The sequence below is a fragment of the Macrobrachium rosenbergii genome, chromosome 53 (genome assembly GCF_040412425.1).
Source record: "Macrobrachium rosenbergii isolate ZJJX-2024 chromosome 53, ASM4041242v1, whole genome shotgun sequence".
Lineage (NCBI taxonomy): Eukaryota > Metazoa > Arthropoda > Malacostraca > Decapoda > Palaemonidae > Macrobrachium > Macrobrachium rosenbergii.
This window is the reverse complement of record NC_089793.1, coordinates 13,102,815-13,122,100: the sequence shown is the minus strand read 5'-3', so window position 1 is coordinate 13,122,100 and position 19,286 is coordinate 13,102,815. Positions and strand designations below refer to the sequence as shown.

The 19,286-nt window shown below is 35.4% G+C and overlaps 1 protein-coding gene across 1 annotated transcript in view; it reads left to right on the top strand.

Annotated features, from left to right (window-relative positions):
• The window catches only part of Pus7 (pseudouridine synthase 7), a 35,335-nt gene that overhangs the window by 11,919 nt on the left and 4,130 nt on the right, over positions 1 to 19,286 (top strand). Inside the window, exons 9-17 of the mRNA XM_067096311.1 lie at positions 2,379 to 2,503; positions 3,857 to 3,948; positions 4,103 to 4,115; positions 5,348 to 5,546; positions 6,685 to 6,832; positions 9,510 to 9,646; positions 11,035 to 11,153; positions 11,256 to 11,410; positions 14,588 to 14,688. Of these exons, the coding sequence (XP_066952412.1) occupies positions 2,379 to 2,503; positions 3,857 to 3,948; positions 4,103 to 4,115; positions 5,348 to 5,546; positions 6,685 to 6,832; positions 9,510 to 9,646; positions 11,035 to 11,153; positions 11,256 to 11,410; positions 14,588 to 14,688 (1,089 nt within the window). The remainder of the gene's footprint in view (positions 1 to 2,378; positions 2,504 to 3,856; positions 3,949 to 4,102; positions 4,116 to 5,347; positions 5,547 to 6,684; positions 6,833 to 9,509; positions 9,647 to 11,034; positions 11,154 to 11,255; positions 11,411 to 14,587; positions 14,689 to 19,286) is intronic.

Below are 19,286 nucleotides of genomic sequence, written 5' to 3'. Positions count from 1 at the left end.
ATATTACATTGATTTTTTTTTTTGCTAATAACAGATGTTGTCTCTTTTCTGGAAATGTGTTAACAAGATGGCAGAGATGTGGTTACCATGTATTTAATCTGCATTGTGTGGGTTATGGGAAATGAGATTGCTGATAAGGCAGCCAAGCTATAACTTACGGCTACATCAAAAGGAGTAGCCATGGATTTGCTAAGTTTTTTAGTGCTGATCTGGGAGAGGAATATGATGAGGAGCACTCAGGGATGGTCATAATCTCTCCTGGAACTGCAGCCCTTCTTACACAGCAAGAGATTCTTGTGATTGGAATCTAAACACTTGGTTGGGATGGCAGGTCTGTTCTGAAGATATTGCAGACCCAGTAGAGGATTGCCCCAAAGGAAGTGTCATCCTGGAGTGGCTGCAGTTAAATTGTCAGTCATGAGCAACCAGAAGAGAGTTATTAGTAGGACGAGATAATCCATAAGCTCAATGTGTAGAAGAGTAGTCTTATATGCAATTGAGATGTTCAGGAGAATAGTAGCTTGACTTTTTCCTAGATTTAGAAGACTCAGACTAGCTTGTTCCTCTGGGGTGACCTGGAAAACAATGGTGTAATTTGTAATTATGACAGGAGCAGTGAAATTGAGTATATGAGACTGCTGGTGGTGGGTTCTCAGAAGGCTTGACAGTATAATGAAAAGGTTCAGCGATGGTGTGTCTACTCAAAAGTGCTACAAAATACTCAGGAAGTTGGGGCATCTCATCTGAAATTGAAGACATATTTTTTGCAAAGGCTGGGTCAGGCAGACTAGGAATATCCTTTAAGCAAGGTCATAAGGAAGTGAGAAGAGGGCAGAGCAGAATATTGAAAAATTCACTGTGTCAAAGCTGTTGATGCAGTGATTGCCACAGGAGCAGTAAAGGCCATATGTATAGGTTAAGGGCAAAGTTGTAGACAAGACCATGTGGGGTGTGGATTAAAGGCTTTTGGGAGGTGTCATTGAAGTTAGGGTGGACAAAGGCACAGGCATAGGGGCCAAAAGCGAATAGGACCCTGAGGGATGAATAAACAGCAGCCAAAAACTCATGAAACATCAAGCCACCCTTTTGATATTATCAACAGATGTGTTTGCTGATCTCTGGAATTCAAGAAAGGCAAAGGTATGAAAATGTTGAAAATGAGTAGGAGGCACAATTCCTAAGACAAGGGTTGAGATGAAGAGACTTTAAAGTCCCTACTAGCTGTAACAGGGGGAAGACTTATGAATGAGACTCCAGAGGCAGTGAAACCTCATCAGGGGAAAAGACAGAAGGGATGGAGACCCCAGAAGATTGATGTTTCCTACTTTGGTCTTGATGTGAGGAGAAAACTTTGAGGACTTGGAAGCCCCTTCAAACAAGACTTGAATTCAACAATACTTGCTGCGGCAAAGTATGATGAGGAAAAGTCACTAGCAGCTTAACCTATGGCCTTTGATACACGACTCTTAGTAGATCATCACTGAGTGTATAAAAACCACTGATCCACAGACAAGTTGATGCACTTCACTAGTTTTCTAGAGTGCACACTGTTGGTCCCTACATAAAGCGCACATTAGATATGGATCCTTATGTTAGGAAGACTTATGTGAGATGTAAGGCTTTTCTTGTGCTTCCATTCAAGTACTGTATGCTGTGGCATAAAAAAGAAAAACTTTTACTTCCCCATAAAACAAGCATAGGTAATTTGTGACTGTCATATTTTTAACTTGCAGTTATATGAGTGGAAATAATCAATACTCAGTTACATGTGTGATGGCAATAGATTTAAACTCACATTAGGATTGAACCCAGGACTCGAGTGAGTGGGTTATTTGGTAGTGCCCATGTCTTTCATTTGAGAGTTCTGGGTTTGATCCTGATGTGAGTGAGAAATATTATGATATTAGTGTTGGAAAAAAATTAAATGAATTTAGCCCGGATGTTCAACATCTTTATATAGAGTCCATAACTTTCTAAGTTCCTGTAATTGAATAAACTCTTGTGGCCAGCTCCATTAGTGTAAAGAATAGTTTGGCAAAACTATATGATAATAATAGTAACTTTGGGCCATGTTGCTTGTAGATTAATACTCCTGTAAGTTTATAATCTTATAAATTAACTCATTTATTTTAATCGACCCAGTGGTGTAATTACGTAATTGTTTTTCTTTTACTTGATTAAAACTGTTGAAATGTAACCCTTGAGTATTTTTTAGTAAATTTAGAAAAGCAGGGAATTATTATGTAGCTGCAGTGTCGCATCCATATTTTATCAGGTCAGTCAACAAATTGAGAAGTTGGTTGTGAATGATGTGAAGTGAAATATTAAAGGAAATTGACATTATACATTTAATTTAGTTTTTTTTTTTTTTTTTTTAGGTTGCTCCAGAAAGGCTTTGCCAGGCTGCCAACCACCGATCCATTCATTTAGGTAACTTCAAATTCAGGCCAACACCTCAGAAGTTAGGACAGTTAAAAGGAAACAGATTTCAGATTGTGCTCAGGTAATTATATCCAGTGTATTTTTGTATATTTTATTTCGTCTTTATGTGTTTAGTTTTAGTGTTATGTTTTTCAATGTTTTCATCTTAACATTTTGTCTGGTATTGGTACTTATTTGAAAATTTGAAAACATTTAGATATTTTTAACTCGTTTTGAATTGCATGGGAACAATGATCAAGCCCTCACTACTCTTGAGAGTAGGTTATGACAAAAAATTGTTTATCCTTCACCTATGGTGTACTTCAATGTGGTGCAGTGTAGGCTTATTAAAGGATGTTTGCAGCTTCCCTTGGGCCCCTGGCTGCACCCACTTTTTAGCCTTTTGCTTAACTGTACCTCCATTTCCACTTCCTCTTTTCAATCTTCCTGTCAGTACCTTTTAATTGTTACTTCTTGTGCAACTGCAGGGTTTTCTTGCATTTCAACTTTTAGATCTGTTTAGTTCCTTTCTCTACTTTTTTGAATTTCTGTCGTGCTGTCCAACCACTCTCTCTTTTCACTGTCTTGAACTCTTAAGTGAATGAAAGTGCCCCTGTTCTTGGCTTAACAGCCTTAAATTTCATAAAATCAAATCAAACCCTTCACCCATTCTGGCATACCACTTCAGATAGGAAGCTGATGTACTGTAGTATTGTGTGTGTGTAACTGTATATTTCTTTGTGGATTTGTCTTCATTTTGTATTTTCGTGGTCATTTAGTGAAACCTTATTTTTCATGTTAGTGTTCCATTTATTGTTTGTTCATTTTTAATATTATTGATAATAAAATCAACTGGATTAAAATCAGTCAGTCATATAACATGTTATGTACTTAAAAGACATGAATTGGGAAAATATATTTTAAATATACTGCATATTTTGTGTACAGTTTTAACAAAGTATTACAACAACAGAGAGAACGAGGAAAACATTACTGTTGCCTTATGTTGGGAGTACCTAACTCCCCTGAAAACTGTTGCATAAAGATTGAACATACGCTTCCTTCGCCAAACCATGTAACAGTTTATTATTTCACATTGTTAATCAGCCCAGTGAGTCTGGTTAAACTAAACGGTATCTTTTTTATAAGTGAGACATTCTCCACTTGTGGTAGCTGAATGGCATTTAGTCATTGTGTATTAATTTCTTTAGAAACTTAGATAATAAGAAATGCTGTTAACTGCCATCAAAATGATAGGCCTAACATTCTAGATAACTTTATGATGATGGTGTGTGTGTGTGTGTGTGTGTGTGTGTGTGTGTGTGTGTGTGTGTGTGTGTGTGTGTAAAATAATGTCCTTGCTCTTGAACTAGTGATGTATTGTTTAATTAATAATAATGATGGTTTAAGTATTAATGCAGTTTGTCCTTAACAGACATAGTGAAGGTGATAAAACAACTGATGTAATAATATCTTCTGTTGAATCTCTAAAGACCAATGGTTTCATAAACTATTTTGGTTCTCAACGCTTTATTATGTACCTGTTTTGAAGTGTTATAAAACAGTCAGCATGAATTGGAGAAAGATATTTTAAATATACCATATTTTGTGCACACCATTTAGGTGTTATGAAAACTGTGATTGTATGCCAAATGTGTTTTTCCACTTGTTAATCAGCAAGGTAATTGGGAAAAAATAATGTCCCTGCTCTTGAACTAGTCTAAATCTTCCTTCTTCTTCAAAGACCAATGTATCTTAACGCTTTGGTAGTATGTTCAACACCATTGGTAGAACTACTCAAATGTTCTAAATTCCTTCCAAAAGTATCTTACCATCCAACTTCTTCAACTTTACCTCCCTCCAGTTTTCATCTCATAGGAGCAAACCCTTTTGGGTGAGCCCTTTGAGATTATAGAAATGTGACTCATTGATCTCATAAACTGCTTTATCATGATTAAAAGAATGAAATAAGTATACCTTATTTCATTCAATTGAATAAGAAATCTATTGCATTGCATGCAAAGGAGTGTTTATCAAACTATCACGGGGTAAAAGAAAGTAGTTTGGGAGTTGCTAAAAAATCATTATATTCCTTTCAAGTGAAAAATTGTAACGAAAGTATTTCAGAATTTATGGCAGAACTGATAGGTGTTGTTTTTGTCTTAATAGGAATTTTTGCATAAAATCTATTATTGTCATTTTATTATTATTATTATTATTATTATTATTATCATTATTATTATTATTATTATTATTATTATTATAAATTAGTTTCTCAAGACAGGTGAAAAGTCAATAAGGCAGAAGGGTGGATAGAATTTTACATTTACTGCAAGAAATGGAAAATGTGATGTAAAAACAAGGAGTTATCAAATTTTAAAATCTTAAAGACTTTATATTTTGGACTACAGTATATTATTGCAGAGTTTAGAAATGTTACAAATAAGCACACGAGTTGACCCAGGATCACAATTAATGGCACTGATATTCCAGTCTTGGGAGAAAAATAAGTAGGGAATGTCAAGTACCAGTAACTTATCTTAGGTCAGGGGTAATTTTTATTGGATTTTTTAAATGTGATAATCTAGGTGTTATCTAATAAAAGTAACTGGTTTTGCATATGTCTTAGAAAAATCTTGCATGGCATGTAAGTGTTTGAGTCATTTGTTACTTTGGCCAAATTGGATCATGGCTCATTTCCAACATGCACAAGCACTGCATTTGTTAGATAATGAGCTGTATTACCCAGCTCATTATCTAACAAATATAAAATTTTTTCTCCAATCTTATTCACACTTAACCATGGTTAAAATTTCATGTTAAACTACTATAGAAGCTTTTGTATGCTGAATATTCTGAAAGTTCCTTATATTTGGCTAAAGAGATGTATGTATTCAATAAATTTTATTATATTTTTTCAATTCCAGGCTATCGATTTGATTCTTGCCCCACGAGAAAATGATAATTTTATTTTGAATAAATGTCGCATTGTCTGGAAGAAAACTCATAATGCTGAGGAAGCTCTTCTTGTACTAAAGGGAAATAAGGAATCATCTATAGAAGGAAGACTTTTGGCTGGATTGAGAGACCAGAAGAAAAATGACTTTGTTGGTGCCCTAGGATCGGTAAGGATTTGATGATGCAGTCACTACCCGACTTACAAACGAGTTATGTTCAGGGCAGCCATTCATACAGTATCTTGAATTGTTCTTAAGTTGGGTTGTAATGTGTAGTAGTGCATAATTTTTGTTGATGATTACATTCCCAAGTTAACTTGGAAGTCATAGATTTGACTATATTCAGTGTGTCAAAAAAACTACTTTGGATGGTAAAAAGGTAAAAAGAAGAATAAAATATTGATTCATTCAACACTCAGAATTTAGTATTTTTTCCATGCTTTGAAAGTTAAGTTCACAGAGCAAACAATGCACACCGCTATCTGCCAACAAAAATACATATTAAACTTTTCATATGAAGAGAGGAAATATAGAAAATGGGAATTCATCAGAGAACGACTTAAATCGGGAAGATAGAAATAAGCAGGAATATTTTACGAGTATGAATGGGTATTCTTGTGATTATATGAAGAATACATGGTAGCTAATCACGAGAATACTAGGGATAATCAGGGAAGGTGTTAAAGGAACAGGTTCTTCCTTGTGTTCTTTTGTTCTTTGCAAAAAATCTTGCTACAAACTAGGTGTGCAGAGCAAAATTGGAACTTACGGGTGGCAAAGGGGAGTGCTCCAAACACAGTTTTAACTTGTAACCCTGTCTGCTCGTAACATGGTTGTTCGTAAGTAGGGTGGTGACACTACCCAGTAACATTCTTGACAATTTTGTTTGTTTTTTGTTGCACTGGTAAGTTTTTGCAGGATGAAATATGCTTTTTTTAAACCTTTTATGATTTATGTACAAAACCCTTTAAATGAGCTTTCCACCTTCATAAGCCTAAAGTTCATCATTGTATTTTCTGTTAGTGTAGATCAAAGTGGCATGTATCATAGGTCAGTAACGAGTAATTGACCATTGTGTTTTTGATAGGAAATCATTTTTTTTAGAGATGTATACCAAGAATATCAGTTTTTTATGAAGGATTTAGATCCTCCCCCTTTAAGATTTTGTTATGTTATATACTGTGTATATTTTGAGTTATTCTAATTTTTCCACTTATTTCCTATTTTAAAACAGTAAACTTTGTAATTAGATTATTTAGTGCATAGATATTTTCAAAAGTTTATTTATGTATGTTTTTCTTAACAGATTCCAAGAAATGTGCGGGTGTTGTACCTTCATGCTTATCAAAGTTATATATGGAATAAAGTTGTGTCACGAAGGGTAGCAAAATACGGACTAAGTGTTTTACCAGGTGATATTGTCAGAGCCCAAGACTCAGGAATTAGAACTGAAGGTTAGTCAGTTTAATGTTTATACAGTAATTAGACATGTAATCTGATGACAAATTTGGTATGATTGAAAGGTGCAGGTTTGATAAAAAGTTATGTTAGAACTGACCATATTATGTGTGGTTCAGCCTGATCAGCATGTAATTATTAGTGTTTTCAGTAAAATAGTGATACAGTTATTAATGATATTAATAGATAATATTTTTTTTATAACTACAAGTATTGCTATTTTAGTGGCAACATTCATTTACCTGGTAATTGATTATTTTATGTATGTTGCTAGATGATATAGAAAAACATTGAAATTTCAATATGAAACTGTAGTATACAAAAATGATGATGCAAAATCAGGCTTACGAAGTAACCAATATAAATAATACATACCTTAGGATTAGTTAAAGGTTTCAGTATTGTGTAATAAGAAAGTAATAATATAAGTAACCCATGGGTGTGAGCTGCAAGTTAAGCTCATCTGCACAGATTTTTTTATAATGGGATAGATGAGTTACTCAATTTTTGGCTTTGAATGGCCTTGTCATCCCCAGCGTTCGGTCATGTGGCCCAACTTTCCTACGTTATTCATTCTTTAGTCCACAGTTTTTAATGTGTTGTATGAAAAATTATGGTTACTCTAGAAAACCAAAATAATGGGGACTAGTATTTCAGAGTGATAAGGAAAAAAGGTAAAAGTAGATATGAATAATTGCACATGCCATAGGTTATTATATAGTCCTACCTTAGTTATTGGAGGTTTCACTTAATGGACAACTTGGTTAAAGGATGTTTTGTCCAAGGAAAAGTCCGCTCCTTCAACAGATGTGCTTAATTTAAGGACAGACAAAAATAATTGGCTAGAACATGTATGGGATTAAGTGCATCACATGTCCAGTTCCCAACTGATAAAAAGGGAAGGGTTCAGTTTGGTGCATGGGTCTTAATGCACAGTTCTGCTAAACTGACTGTGTGAATTTTGTTATTACAAATAGTGCAAAGTAACTGTACTGTATGTAAATTGTCATGGCCCTAGAGAAGGTTACAGATACCAGCAAGGCTGAGTTTGTTGTGGAGGATATTGTGTCTGGGTAAGTCCATGGGCTTGAAGGTCAGTGATGATGGTGTGGAGTTAGTGGAGGAGTACAAACCAGAGCTCAGCACAAGAACAACTCCAGAGGGAGCAGCAGCAAACAACAGCTTAGGAACAGTCCGTGGAGAAAAGCTGAGGAATGATCTTCAGAGGAGGCATAAGAAAGGGATAATGTCCCTAGTTCGTTAATAAAAGAAATGTGTTCACATTGGAGGGACGTACAAAGTGTCCTTGAAAAATATTGCCAGGCAGAGCTGCTTTTAGTGAAAAAGAAATAGTGAATTTTAAGAAGACATTAGAAAGAGATAGAATGGAGAACAACCACAGAAGTACAGTAGCCTGCTATATTTAATATACTTACATGTGATATTCACTTTGTACATTTACAGTAATTATTATTATTGTTATATAGCAGTATATCAAGAACATTTTTCTAGACTCCCACATAGTTTGCTGAAAACTGGAGCAAGGCATTGCTTAGAAAGTTGTACAACTAGGTGGGTTGAGAAACTGCATAGGCAAGTAAAAGAGCTTTTTTGTGCTTGCAAGCATAGAAAGTTGAGAGTAAATATGAGCAAAAGTTAAGATTATGATGATAAATGAAAGTTAGGGAAATGGAGCAGTGAATGTTGATGTGGTTGGTGAAAGAATGATGTACAATGCAAAAGTCTGTGCATCAGTGGCCAAAAGAGATACTGCAAAGAACTTTTAGTACTGCAGTGTGCATCAATTGTGCATTCCATGACTGCCCTTATTGTAGCACCTTAGTGCAATTTGTGTCTAAACCTATAAGAGAAATTTTACTATTAATGATGTAGTGATGTCAGTTTGTGATTTATTACATGATGGTAAACAACTTTTTTAAATAGACTTGGATGAGGTAGCTTCTGTAGAGCCAGAAAGCTTATTGATAGTCAAGAAAGACTTTGTCTTAGTTATAGTGGTTAGAAGTACATTTGAGTTGGTCAGTAGTTAGTGTGGTGGTCATTGTGGACACTGCCAGAGAACCTGGTTATGACAGTTCTTAAGACAGTTGGAGTTTGACTGATAATGTTTGGCAGGGAGATGGTTTTAGAGGGAGCTGAGAGGAAGTTGAGGAAATAAATCCCATCTTGAGTTGGGCAAGACCCTAGGTATAATTTTGCCAATTAATGGCCAGTGCAGATGATTCTTTGTCCCTGACTAGAGTTAACCTAAGAAGACTCAAAAGAGTAATCTTTATGAGAAGCTTAAGAATAGAGGGAGTTTCCCACGCCCTTCTAATTTTGGTTGGTGACATGTGGGTCAAACAGACAGTGCAAGGCATGATCCTACTTTTTGTCAGGTGAGAAGCAGGAAGGTAGGAGGTACAAGAAACAGTTCAAAAAAGGCCAATCCTAAGGTGACTGCATGGAATATATCCATGTTCTTATTGACAAGTCTAAGAGGAATGAATTAGAGATGGGGGGTGTGTTGAGAATATTTGCAGTGAAAGTCACAGAAGTTGTAAAGAGCTTTAGTGCTGTAGGAAATAAATTTAAACTATGGAGAACTTGCATGTATTTTTTAATAAAAAATGGGCATATTTCCTGTAAATGTTAATGTTTTATTCTCTACAGATCCTGTAGAGCAAGATGAGGAGGATGAAGATAATGATGGTGATACAAATGATGCAGAAAAGGCGAAAAGTGGAATTGATATGTCCAATTTTCACATTCTGTCAGACGAGGAGGCCAAAACAACACGCATAACAGATGTAAGTGTATGGAAGTTTCTTTTTGTTTGATTACTGGTAGTTTAGATGTGGACATTAAAGAGCCAAATATAGAAACATTCTTCTTTTTGCCCTGTTGCTCTTGGATCATGTCATATGTTGACCTTGCTGGATAGAAGGTAAGGATCTTGATCCAGGTTCGACCTGAGGTACATAGCATTAATAACCTGGAGGCCCTGCACAGGAATGCTAAAGTATTCTAATCAATAAATTAAGGCATAGAGAACACTGATTGCAATATAAAGCCATATAGTTTACAGAGTGCAAAACTGTTGTACCATAACACAGACATCAAGCAGTAATGTAAGGACAGAAATCTTCTTTCAAAGGGAAGGACTAGGAAAATGTATTTTTAACAAGGAAAGAATGACAGTAAATATTCGCAATAAACAATTTGACTAGCTGAGCAAAAATAATAGTTAATCCCATTGAAATATCACATGTAATGCTAGAAAAATACACTGAAAACCAAGGAAAAATGGCAAACAAATACAAAAACATTATCCCAGCAAGACTCAGGAGCTGCTAATTACAAACATTTCTAAGTAGTGCAACCCTTTGTAAGCTAGGTAGTGGCTGGAACATGAGACAGTCCAAAAATATGAAATACTCAGTAATTGTTAATAGTTACTAACCAAATCAGGCACAAAATATTTCCACTTACTTGCTAAACATGAAGTTGAAAAATTAGAAAGAAAAAATAATTACTCACAACTACCAAGGATACCAAAGAAGCTAGTGTTAAATGATAACTAAAGTGAAATGATGAAAGGGTATAGGTAATTGTAGAAATACAGGCAGTCCACGGTTTACGTCGGGGGTTCCATTTTTACGTCGCGTCATAAACCGAAAATCGTTGTAAGCCGAAAAATCGTCAAAAATCCTAAGAAAACCTTACTTTTAATGCTGTGCGTATATTGAAAACAATGTAAACTGCATTTTTATTATGTTTTTCATCAAGAAAACCTCCAAATTTTGATTATTCCCGTTTTGGAGCTATATTTCTTCTGTCTGATTGGCGTACGACGTGTCGTAACCCCGGAACATGCGTCGTAAACCGGGAAATAATTTCTGATGAATATATTTGAAAAGCGTCGTAACCTCGGAACGTCGTAACCCGGACCCGTCGTAAACCGGGGACTGCCTGTAATGATGGAAAGGCAGTCCGATTGGAAAGGAAAGCTTGAAGCCGTGAATGTTGATGACAGGAGGTTCCATGTGGCACATACACAGTAGTTGATCTTACTTCATACATTGGATAATGATTTTGCATTGTCTAGGACATTTGACGACCATGAATATGGGCAATATGATGATGAGGTTGAATGAAGCTACAAATTGGACAGTTCTTACTGTTGTATTTCTTCTAGGTACTGTTACCATTACCTGGACATCGCATAGAATTTCCTCAAAATGAAGTCAAGGATTGGTATATTGAATTACTGGAAGCTGATGGACTCTCCATTTCAGATTTAAGACATCGTGTTAAGTAAGTATAATGTTTAGTTCTCTTATAAATTCTATGCATCATCTTGAAAATAATACAAAATATAGTGATATTGTAATGCATTTTGGATTTCTTAATTTTCAGGTGTTATTCAGTCATTGGAAGTTATCGTCGCCTAATTGTTCAACCTTCTGAAGTCAACAGTATGATAGCATATTATGATGACCCTACAAAACCATTACTTCAGTCTGATATGGACAAATTATTATCAGAATCTGTTGATGAAAATCTGTTAAAAGGTTTGTTTCCTGTGTGATTTCATTTTGGAAATTGGTCAACACAAATTGCCCATTTTTTTTTTACAGAATATATATTAGGTAAAATATAATTTTTTTTTTTTTGTAGAGATGAAATATGGTATTCATTAGTTTATTTCATGACAGACCCATTACTTGTAAATAGTGCACATTCCTGGTCAGAAAATTATCCTGACAATGGTTTCCTGTGAGAAAGAGAAAGAAGACAGCAGTCACCAAAATGGATGTATGGATAAAGCTGCAGATCCTCGGCAGTGGCTACTGTCGGTAATTTGAGAGAGGAAAATGAACATGAATTGGAGGATGTTGCTGAAGTAGTAACATCGATAGAAAATGTAACAGCTGAAGGGGTTGAGAGGGCACTTGGGAATATGAAAAATGGTATAGCCCAAGGACCATCCAGAAAAACCAGTGATATAATAAAAGTAACAGTAGAGCTAGTCATCCACAAAGGTTTTAGAATCTATGAACAAGTAAGAGATGATTAGAAGAGGGAAAAAAAAGAGGTGTACAGTAATGGTACACAAAACAAAGGGTGTGGTCTGCAGTATAGAAATCACAGAGGAATAAGACTACTTGAGCATGCTAGATAATGCAAAATGTTCTGGAGAAAAAGTTGAGAATAATTGTTAAAATACATAATTGTCAATTGTGCTTTAGGCCAGAAAGGTCAACAACAGAAGTAGTCTTTATTATGAGGCAACTACAGGAAAAGTACCAAGCAGTGAGGAAGATTATTCCAAATATTTGTGCATCTTAAAAATAGATTTGATAGAGTACCAAGACATATAATCAGTTTTGCATGACAAAGTCTGAGGGTACCAGAAACTCTCCCTAAGCGAGTGATGTTACTCTACCACAATACTAGTGAAGGCAGAGGCAGGGGTATCAGAAGAATTTAGGATGAATTTTGGTGTTTATCAAGGATCAGCACTGAGCCATTTGGAATGGAAGAAGGTATGAAAAAGTTTCCCTTGGAGTACCTGTTATTAGTTATAAATGATTTGTTTAACCAGACCTCTGAACTCTTTTAGGGTTCTTCTCGGGCTGGGAGTTGGAGTACCTGTGTGTGGATAACATAGTGCTAACAGCAGCATCTGATAAAGAGGTGTTACAAATGCTTAAAGAAGAGATTTGAATGGAGAGGAGAGAGCTGGTAATTAAGCCAAGCAGTCAAAGTTTGTGATTACTGAAGTGAGCGAAGGAAAATGTACACTCAGAAGGTGGCCAGGTGTTTGTAGGCAAGGCTTGGAGGTGAACAATTTACTGTGGAACAAATTGAATAGATGGTGTCACGAGGCACTCAGAATGACAAAATATGTAGTAAAACAAGTTTTTATGCAATCTGTTAATCATAATGAAATTTTATTCAGTAAGAAACTAGTCCAATCACACACAATTGAAGAATTGAAAGAAGATCATTCTGCAGTGCATGCCTAGCGCACTCCACTGACTGTTAGCCCAGGCTTCCTGTTCCTTTTCCAGATGGGAGTTGTCACAAAGGAACAAGAAGCCTGGGCTAACAGTCAGTGGAGTGTGGGCTAGGCATGCACTGCAGAACGTTCTTCTTTCAATTCTTCAACTGTGTGTGATTGGGCCAGTTTCTTACTGAATAAAATTTCATTATGATTAACAGATTGCATAAAAACTTGTTTTATTGTATAAACTTCATATTTTGTCATTCTGAGTTCCTAGTGACACCATCTATTCAATTTGTTCCACAGTAAATTGTTCACCTCCAAGCCTTTCCTACAAACACCTGGCCACCTTCTGAGTGTACATTTTCCTTCGCTTCACTTCCAGTAATCACAAACTTTGACTTGCTTAAGCTAATTACCAGCTCTCTCCTCTCCATTCAAATCCTCTTCTTTTAAGCATTTGTAACACCTCTTTATCAGATGCTGCTGTTAGCACTATGTTATCCACACAGGTACTCCAAGGGAACCTTTTTCATACCTTCTTCCATTCCAAATGGCTCAGTGCCGATCCTTGATAAACACCAAAATTCATCCTAAATTTGTCTGATACCTCTGCCTCTGCCTTCACTAGTGTTGTGGTAGAGTTTATTATTTACTGTAAAAACATCATTAGTTATGTGAGCTAGTTGGTCTGAATTGCAATTTAGGGGAGAGGCTAAATTAGATGAACATCTGAAGGGAATAGTAGACATGAATGCAAAAGTCTAGTTTGTGAAAGTGACTGACTTTTGAGCTGGTGATGGCCTTGGAAATCCAGAGATTTCATGAATACTGAATACTAAACCCCTTAAAATACATGTTCCTGGGATCTGAGGCTTAAAAGTGGCTACTTTAAGAAAAACACACCATGTATGCTAACGGGATGAGGGATGAAGTCATGCAGAGAAGACAGATAAATGACTAAGATCCCTCGTCCTGTAGCATATGACTTGCTGTGGTGACTGTACATGACAAATATCCACTAATACTGTGTCACATGCATAGCTGAAAGTATGCAAATGAAATTTTCCAAGACCAAAGAAGGCCAAAAGAACCAGCACCACTTCTCCAACACCCCCCCCTCAAAGTAGCAGAGAATGGCAATATAACAATTCCTATGGAAGTTAGGTCTGGTGAATAAAGTAAAAAACCATGACCCAGTGTGATACAGATCAAACAACATGGCCTGGACATTGAAACAGACCTGGTGAAGAGGCAGTAGAATGCTTTGGAGAATTGGAGGAATGGGATGGGCAAGCACTGCACCCTTAGGTTCAGCGTAGCTTGCTGGAGCTAATTTTGACTTTGACTTTTCATTCTTCATGGGGGGATTTAGATGGGGTTGGATTTATTTTTTTCTTTAGCTATAATGATGCTATTTTATTTACATAAATTAGCTGTAAGTATATAACACATATATTTTTATTTTGTTTACATAAATCAACTGTAAGTATATAACACAAATATATTTGATAACCTCTGTGTTTATAAGATAATGTAGTGAGCTGGGAATGAGGTTGTGGGGAGGAGACTAGGTCTGCTTTTGGTTAGAAAGCAAAATATGGTGTGTGTGTGTGTAGGGATGTTTGAAGCTGTGAATGCAGGGAAAATATGAGTGGTATGTGTTCATGAAAGATTGTTATATCTTATTTTAAAAAATCAATTTTTGATGTCTATATGAATTTATGTCTTTCCCTAACAGAAGGCAAAAATAAGGCAGTTGTTATTGACATGACGCTTCCTGCTTCATCATATGCCACAATGGCTATGCGAGAACTCCTGAAGATGGATACTTCGTCTGCAGTAAGTAGTACTTGATTAACAATATTCAGTACAGAAGTTGTCCCTTTATACTGGAAAAACTTGTAATTCCAGATAAAAGTGGTGCATTTGTTTGTAAAATTTTAACTGTAGCTTAGTTTTGCTTAGAATAATATCTTTTCAGTATTTTTTTTTTTTTTTTTTTTTTACAACCCCATCAATGTATATATGCATGTCTGGTGGTCGGCAGTTCCTTCCGACACTGGACAATATTTTTTGTCACCAGCCAGTATGTCAGTGAGTTGAGTTATAAAATTCATAATAACATTATTGACTTCTAAGCCTGTTCCAAGCCTTGACAAAAGGGTGAATTGGTTTCACCTGTAAAGTCACTTGGAACTTGTACAAAAACTTTTTTGACAAAGAGCATGACATGAAATGATCCCATTTTCCATCATTACTAATGTTGTAACATGAGATTTTTCCCTCCTGTGGGGTTAGACTTGTTATGGGTTTTCTCTGCTCTTCCATCCTGTTAATTTTCTGCTTGAATACCCAGGTCTGTTTATGTCCTTCCCATGATTTTCTGGGGGTTTCCACTGGTCTTCAGCTAGTTACTTCCATACATAGTCTCTCTGAGTAACTGTTCTCCTTCCTTTCCCTCCTTCATCACAACCCAGATCATCCTAATCTTGTAGATGTCTTGAATTTTTCATTATCAGGACACTACATCTCTCTTTGACCACCTAATTTGTAATATGGTCATCCTAACTTATTTCCTAATATGATCCTCCTGAATTATTTCAGACATGAATTTTAGAAATTTTTGAGTCATATGTTCATAAACTTCCACTTTCTTACTAAGTATTCTCATCTCTTGTGTCATGAATGTAGTACAAGCCTACACATAAATTTTTGCTGTTTACCTTTGGGATAAGATCATTTACTCATTGTCTAGTAATCTATTCCCCTGTCACCTATGTGGATGGTTTAAAATGATGAGGGGGTGCAAAGAGAATTTTTGTCTTGGCACAGGACAAAATGGGTTAGCATATTGGTCCAAGCTGAAAAGGCATAAGCCGGAAAGCTCGTCTTCGTTGGCCTTCAGTCAGTGTGCTTTACACATTTGTTAATTTGTTGGTTCATGTAGTTTGTAGGAGAGGGATGCATTCAAGAGTCCAGTATTCTCTAGCTTAGCTTAGAAAGCTCATTCTGTACTGGAATAAGCTTAGCTTAGCTCAAGAGCCAGCTTAGAAAGCTCATTCTATAGTGAAATACTACTAAAATCACTTGCTGTGAAGATTACCAAGTTATCACTTACACTGTTGAATAATGATAACATGCTCTGGAGTGTAGGTGGTATTTACATACCAGTTGGGAATCTGTGTGACAATCACTACTGGAACTTGGTATCATCCCTGTTGAAAAAATGATGCTCTTGAATTTTGTTGATAAGCCAAGCATATAATCTTGGCAGAACTGTACTATTAAAGATTGTATTTTCAATAAGGAGATAGACTGATTTTTGGCAGTGAATAAAGTTACTCATATCACATGAAAGAATGATGTTGGTGTTTATATATTATGTATTAAAGCATCATTGATTGACTTCGGTGTAGATATTTGTAGTTACAGGAGTTGCATCAAAGTGGACAAATAAAGTAATCATGATTAACTGTACATTAACCCTTAAACGCCGAGCCTCTATTTACAAAAACGTCTCCCGTATGCCGGCGGCGTTCAGTGAGTTCGCAAGTGGAAAAAGTTTTTTCAAAAATCACAGCACGCTTAGTTTTTAAGATTAAGAGTTAATTTTTGGCTCCTTTTTTGTCAGTGCCTGAAGTTTAGTATGCAACCATCAGAAATGAAAAAATATCATTATCATATATAAATATTGGAATATATGACAGTGAAAAAAAACATATAATTGTATGCAAATCGTGCTGTAAGCACAACGGTTAAAACTAATGAGTTAATTTTTTAGTTGTATTGTACACTAAATTGCGATGATTTTGGTATATAACAAATTGTAAAACGATCAAAGCAACACAGAGAAAATATTATCACAAAATGATGCATGAATTGCCGATGTAAAATTTTTTTTCAAAATTCACCATAAATCGAAATATTGTGCTAGAGACTTCCGTTTGTTGAAAAATGAAGCTAATTGATTGAATATTACTAGACTGTAAGTGTTTTAGCATACAATTGCAGTTTTTCTACCATTTCGGTCGAGTTAAAGTTGACCCGAAAGTCAAATTTTTCTATTTATCGTGATTTATATGAAAATATTTCAAAACTGATAAAAGCTACAACCATGAGTTATTTTCTGTTGTATTGTACATGAACAGCACATTTTCATATATAAAACTTTATGTAACGACTAATATAAAACGGTGCAAATATTACGACAACGAGGCGAAAAGAATTTCTGAGATGTTAGGCCGAGTTACAGTGCAGAGCGTAAGGAAAATGTTTTTTTAAAAAATTCGCCATAAATCGAAATATTGTGCTAGAGACTTCCAATTTATTGCAAAATGAAGGTAAACGATTGAATATTACTAGAATGTAAGAGTTTTTAGCACAATTGCGTTTTTTTACCATTTCGGTCAGAACAAAGTTGACCAAAGATTGAAATTTTGGCAGTTATCGTGATTTATGTGAAAATATTTCAAAACTGATAAAAGCTACAACCTTGAGTTATCTTCTGTTGTATTCTACATGAAATTGCGCACATTTTCATATATAAAAGTTTATGTAACGACTAATGTAAACGATACAAACATTACGACAACATGATCTGAAAGAATTTCTGAGATGTTCGCCGAAATTACAGCAAGCAGGCGTAAGGAAAAAGTTTTTTTTTCAAAAATTCACCATAAATCGAAATATTGTGCTAGAGAGACTTCCAGTTTGTTGCAAAATGAAGGTACATGATTGAATATTACTAGAATGTAAGAGTTTTAGCTTATAATTGCATTTTGACCATTTCGGTTGAGTTAAAGTTGACCTGACTTGAAATTTGGCAGTTATCGATTTTATAAGAAAATATTTCAAAACTGATAAAAGCTACAACCATGAGTTATTTTCTGTTGTATTCTACATGAAATTGCGCACATTTCCATATATAAAACTTTATGTAACGACTAATATAAAACAGTGCAAACATTACGACAACGTGAAAAAGAATTTCTGGCGCGACGTAAGAAAAATTTTTAAAATTCAATTATAAATCGAAATATTGTGCTAGAGACTTCCAATTGGTTGCAAAATGAAGGTAAATGATTGAATATTACTAGAATGTAAGAGTTTTAGCTTACAATTGCGTTTTTGACCATTTTCGGTCGAAATAAAGTTGACCGGTTGTTGAAATTTTGGCAGTTATCGTGATTTATATGAAAATATTTCAAAAACTGATAAAGCTACAACCATGAGTTATTTTCTGTTGTATTGTACATGAAATTGCACACATTTTCATATATAAAACTTTATGTAACGGCTAATATAGAACAGTGCAAAAATTACGACAAAATGACAAAAGAATTTCTGAAATTTTATTTGAGTTACTCTTGTGGCGTAAGAAAAAAAGTTTTTTAAAAATTCACCATAAATCGAAATATTGTGCTAGAGACTTCAATTTGTTGCAAAATGAAGATACATGATTGAATATTACTAGAATGTAAGAATTTTAGCTTGCAATTGCGTTTTTCGACCATTACGGTCCAGTCAAAATTGACCTGTTGAAATTTTTTTATGTCGGCGTTGCTCGTCCACCGGCATTCAACAGACAATTTTAGTTGGCGTTTGCTACGTCCAACAGGCGTTTAAGGGTTAAGCTCCCCCCTTTTGAAAGTTTTCAGACATCATTATTGAATACTGTTTGAGTATTAAAAAGAACTGCAATCTAACTTTTACGGGTAGCTGAACACTGATATTCTTTCTGTTTACAGCACAAATCAGATAGCTAGGTACAAGATTTTTTGGGTTGACGAGTTGTTTTTTAAAGGCATTTGAGAAAGTGATGGATGGGCAAATACCAGTGTAATGTTTTTGTTCATGAGATCAGAGCTCTATCTTTTTTTATTATAAACATAACCAAGATGTTGTTATACATGTTGGTAGCTTTGTGGGGATGCCAAAGGTAGGTCATAATCTCCTACATAGTTTCTTCTCAGGATTGTCATAACGTTGTTGCCTTTCACTCCATATCAGTTTTTTATACTTTGTAATGGATTATGGACGTTGAATCTATGAGAGTACTATTTCAGCACCTTATGTTATTTTTAATGCCCAGGTTTCTGTCTCTCACCAGCATACCCCTGACTTGGAGTAAGACATAGAATAATTGGGGCATGATGCTTATATCAGCTCGAGCTCCAAACTGATCCTTCAGGTTCTCAGGAAAAATATCTGGGGCTGTGACAATCTTCCCACCAATTTTGAGATCAGGGCACTTATAAGCAAAGGACTTTTGGAACGAATAAAACAGAATCAATAATTTTCATACAAACCCATTACTTGCTCTTATTTTTTTCCCATCTTGCTCCTTGTTTTCCCTTACAAGGATGGAAAAAAATGAACCAGGTTAGCAGCCAATATTCCTGATGGTCGTAGCTGTGCAGTGCACAAACACCATTGCT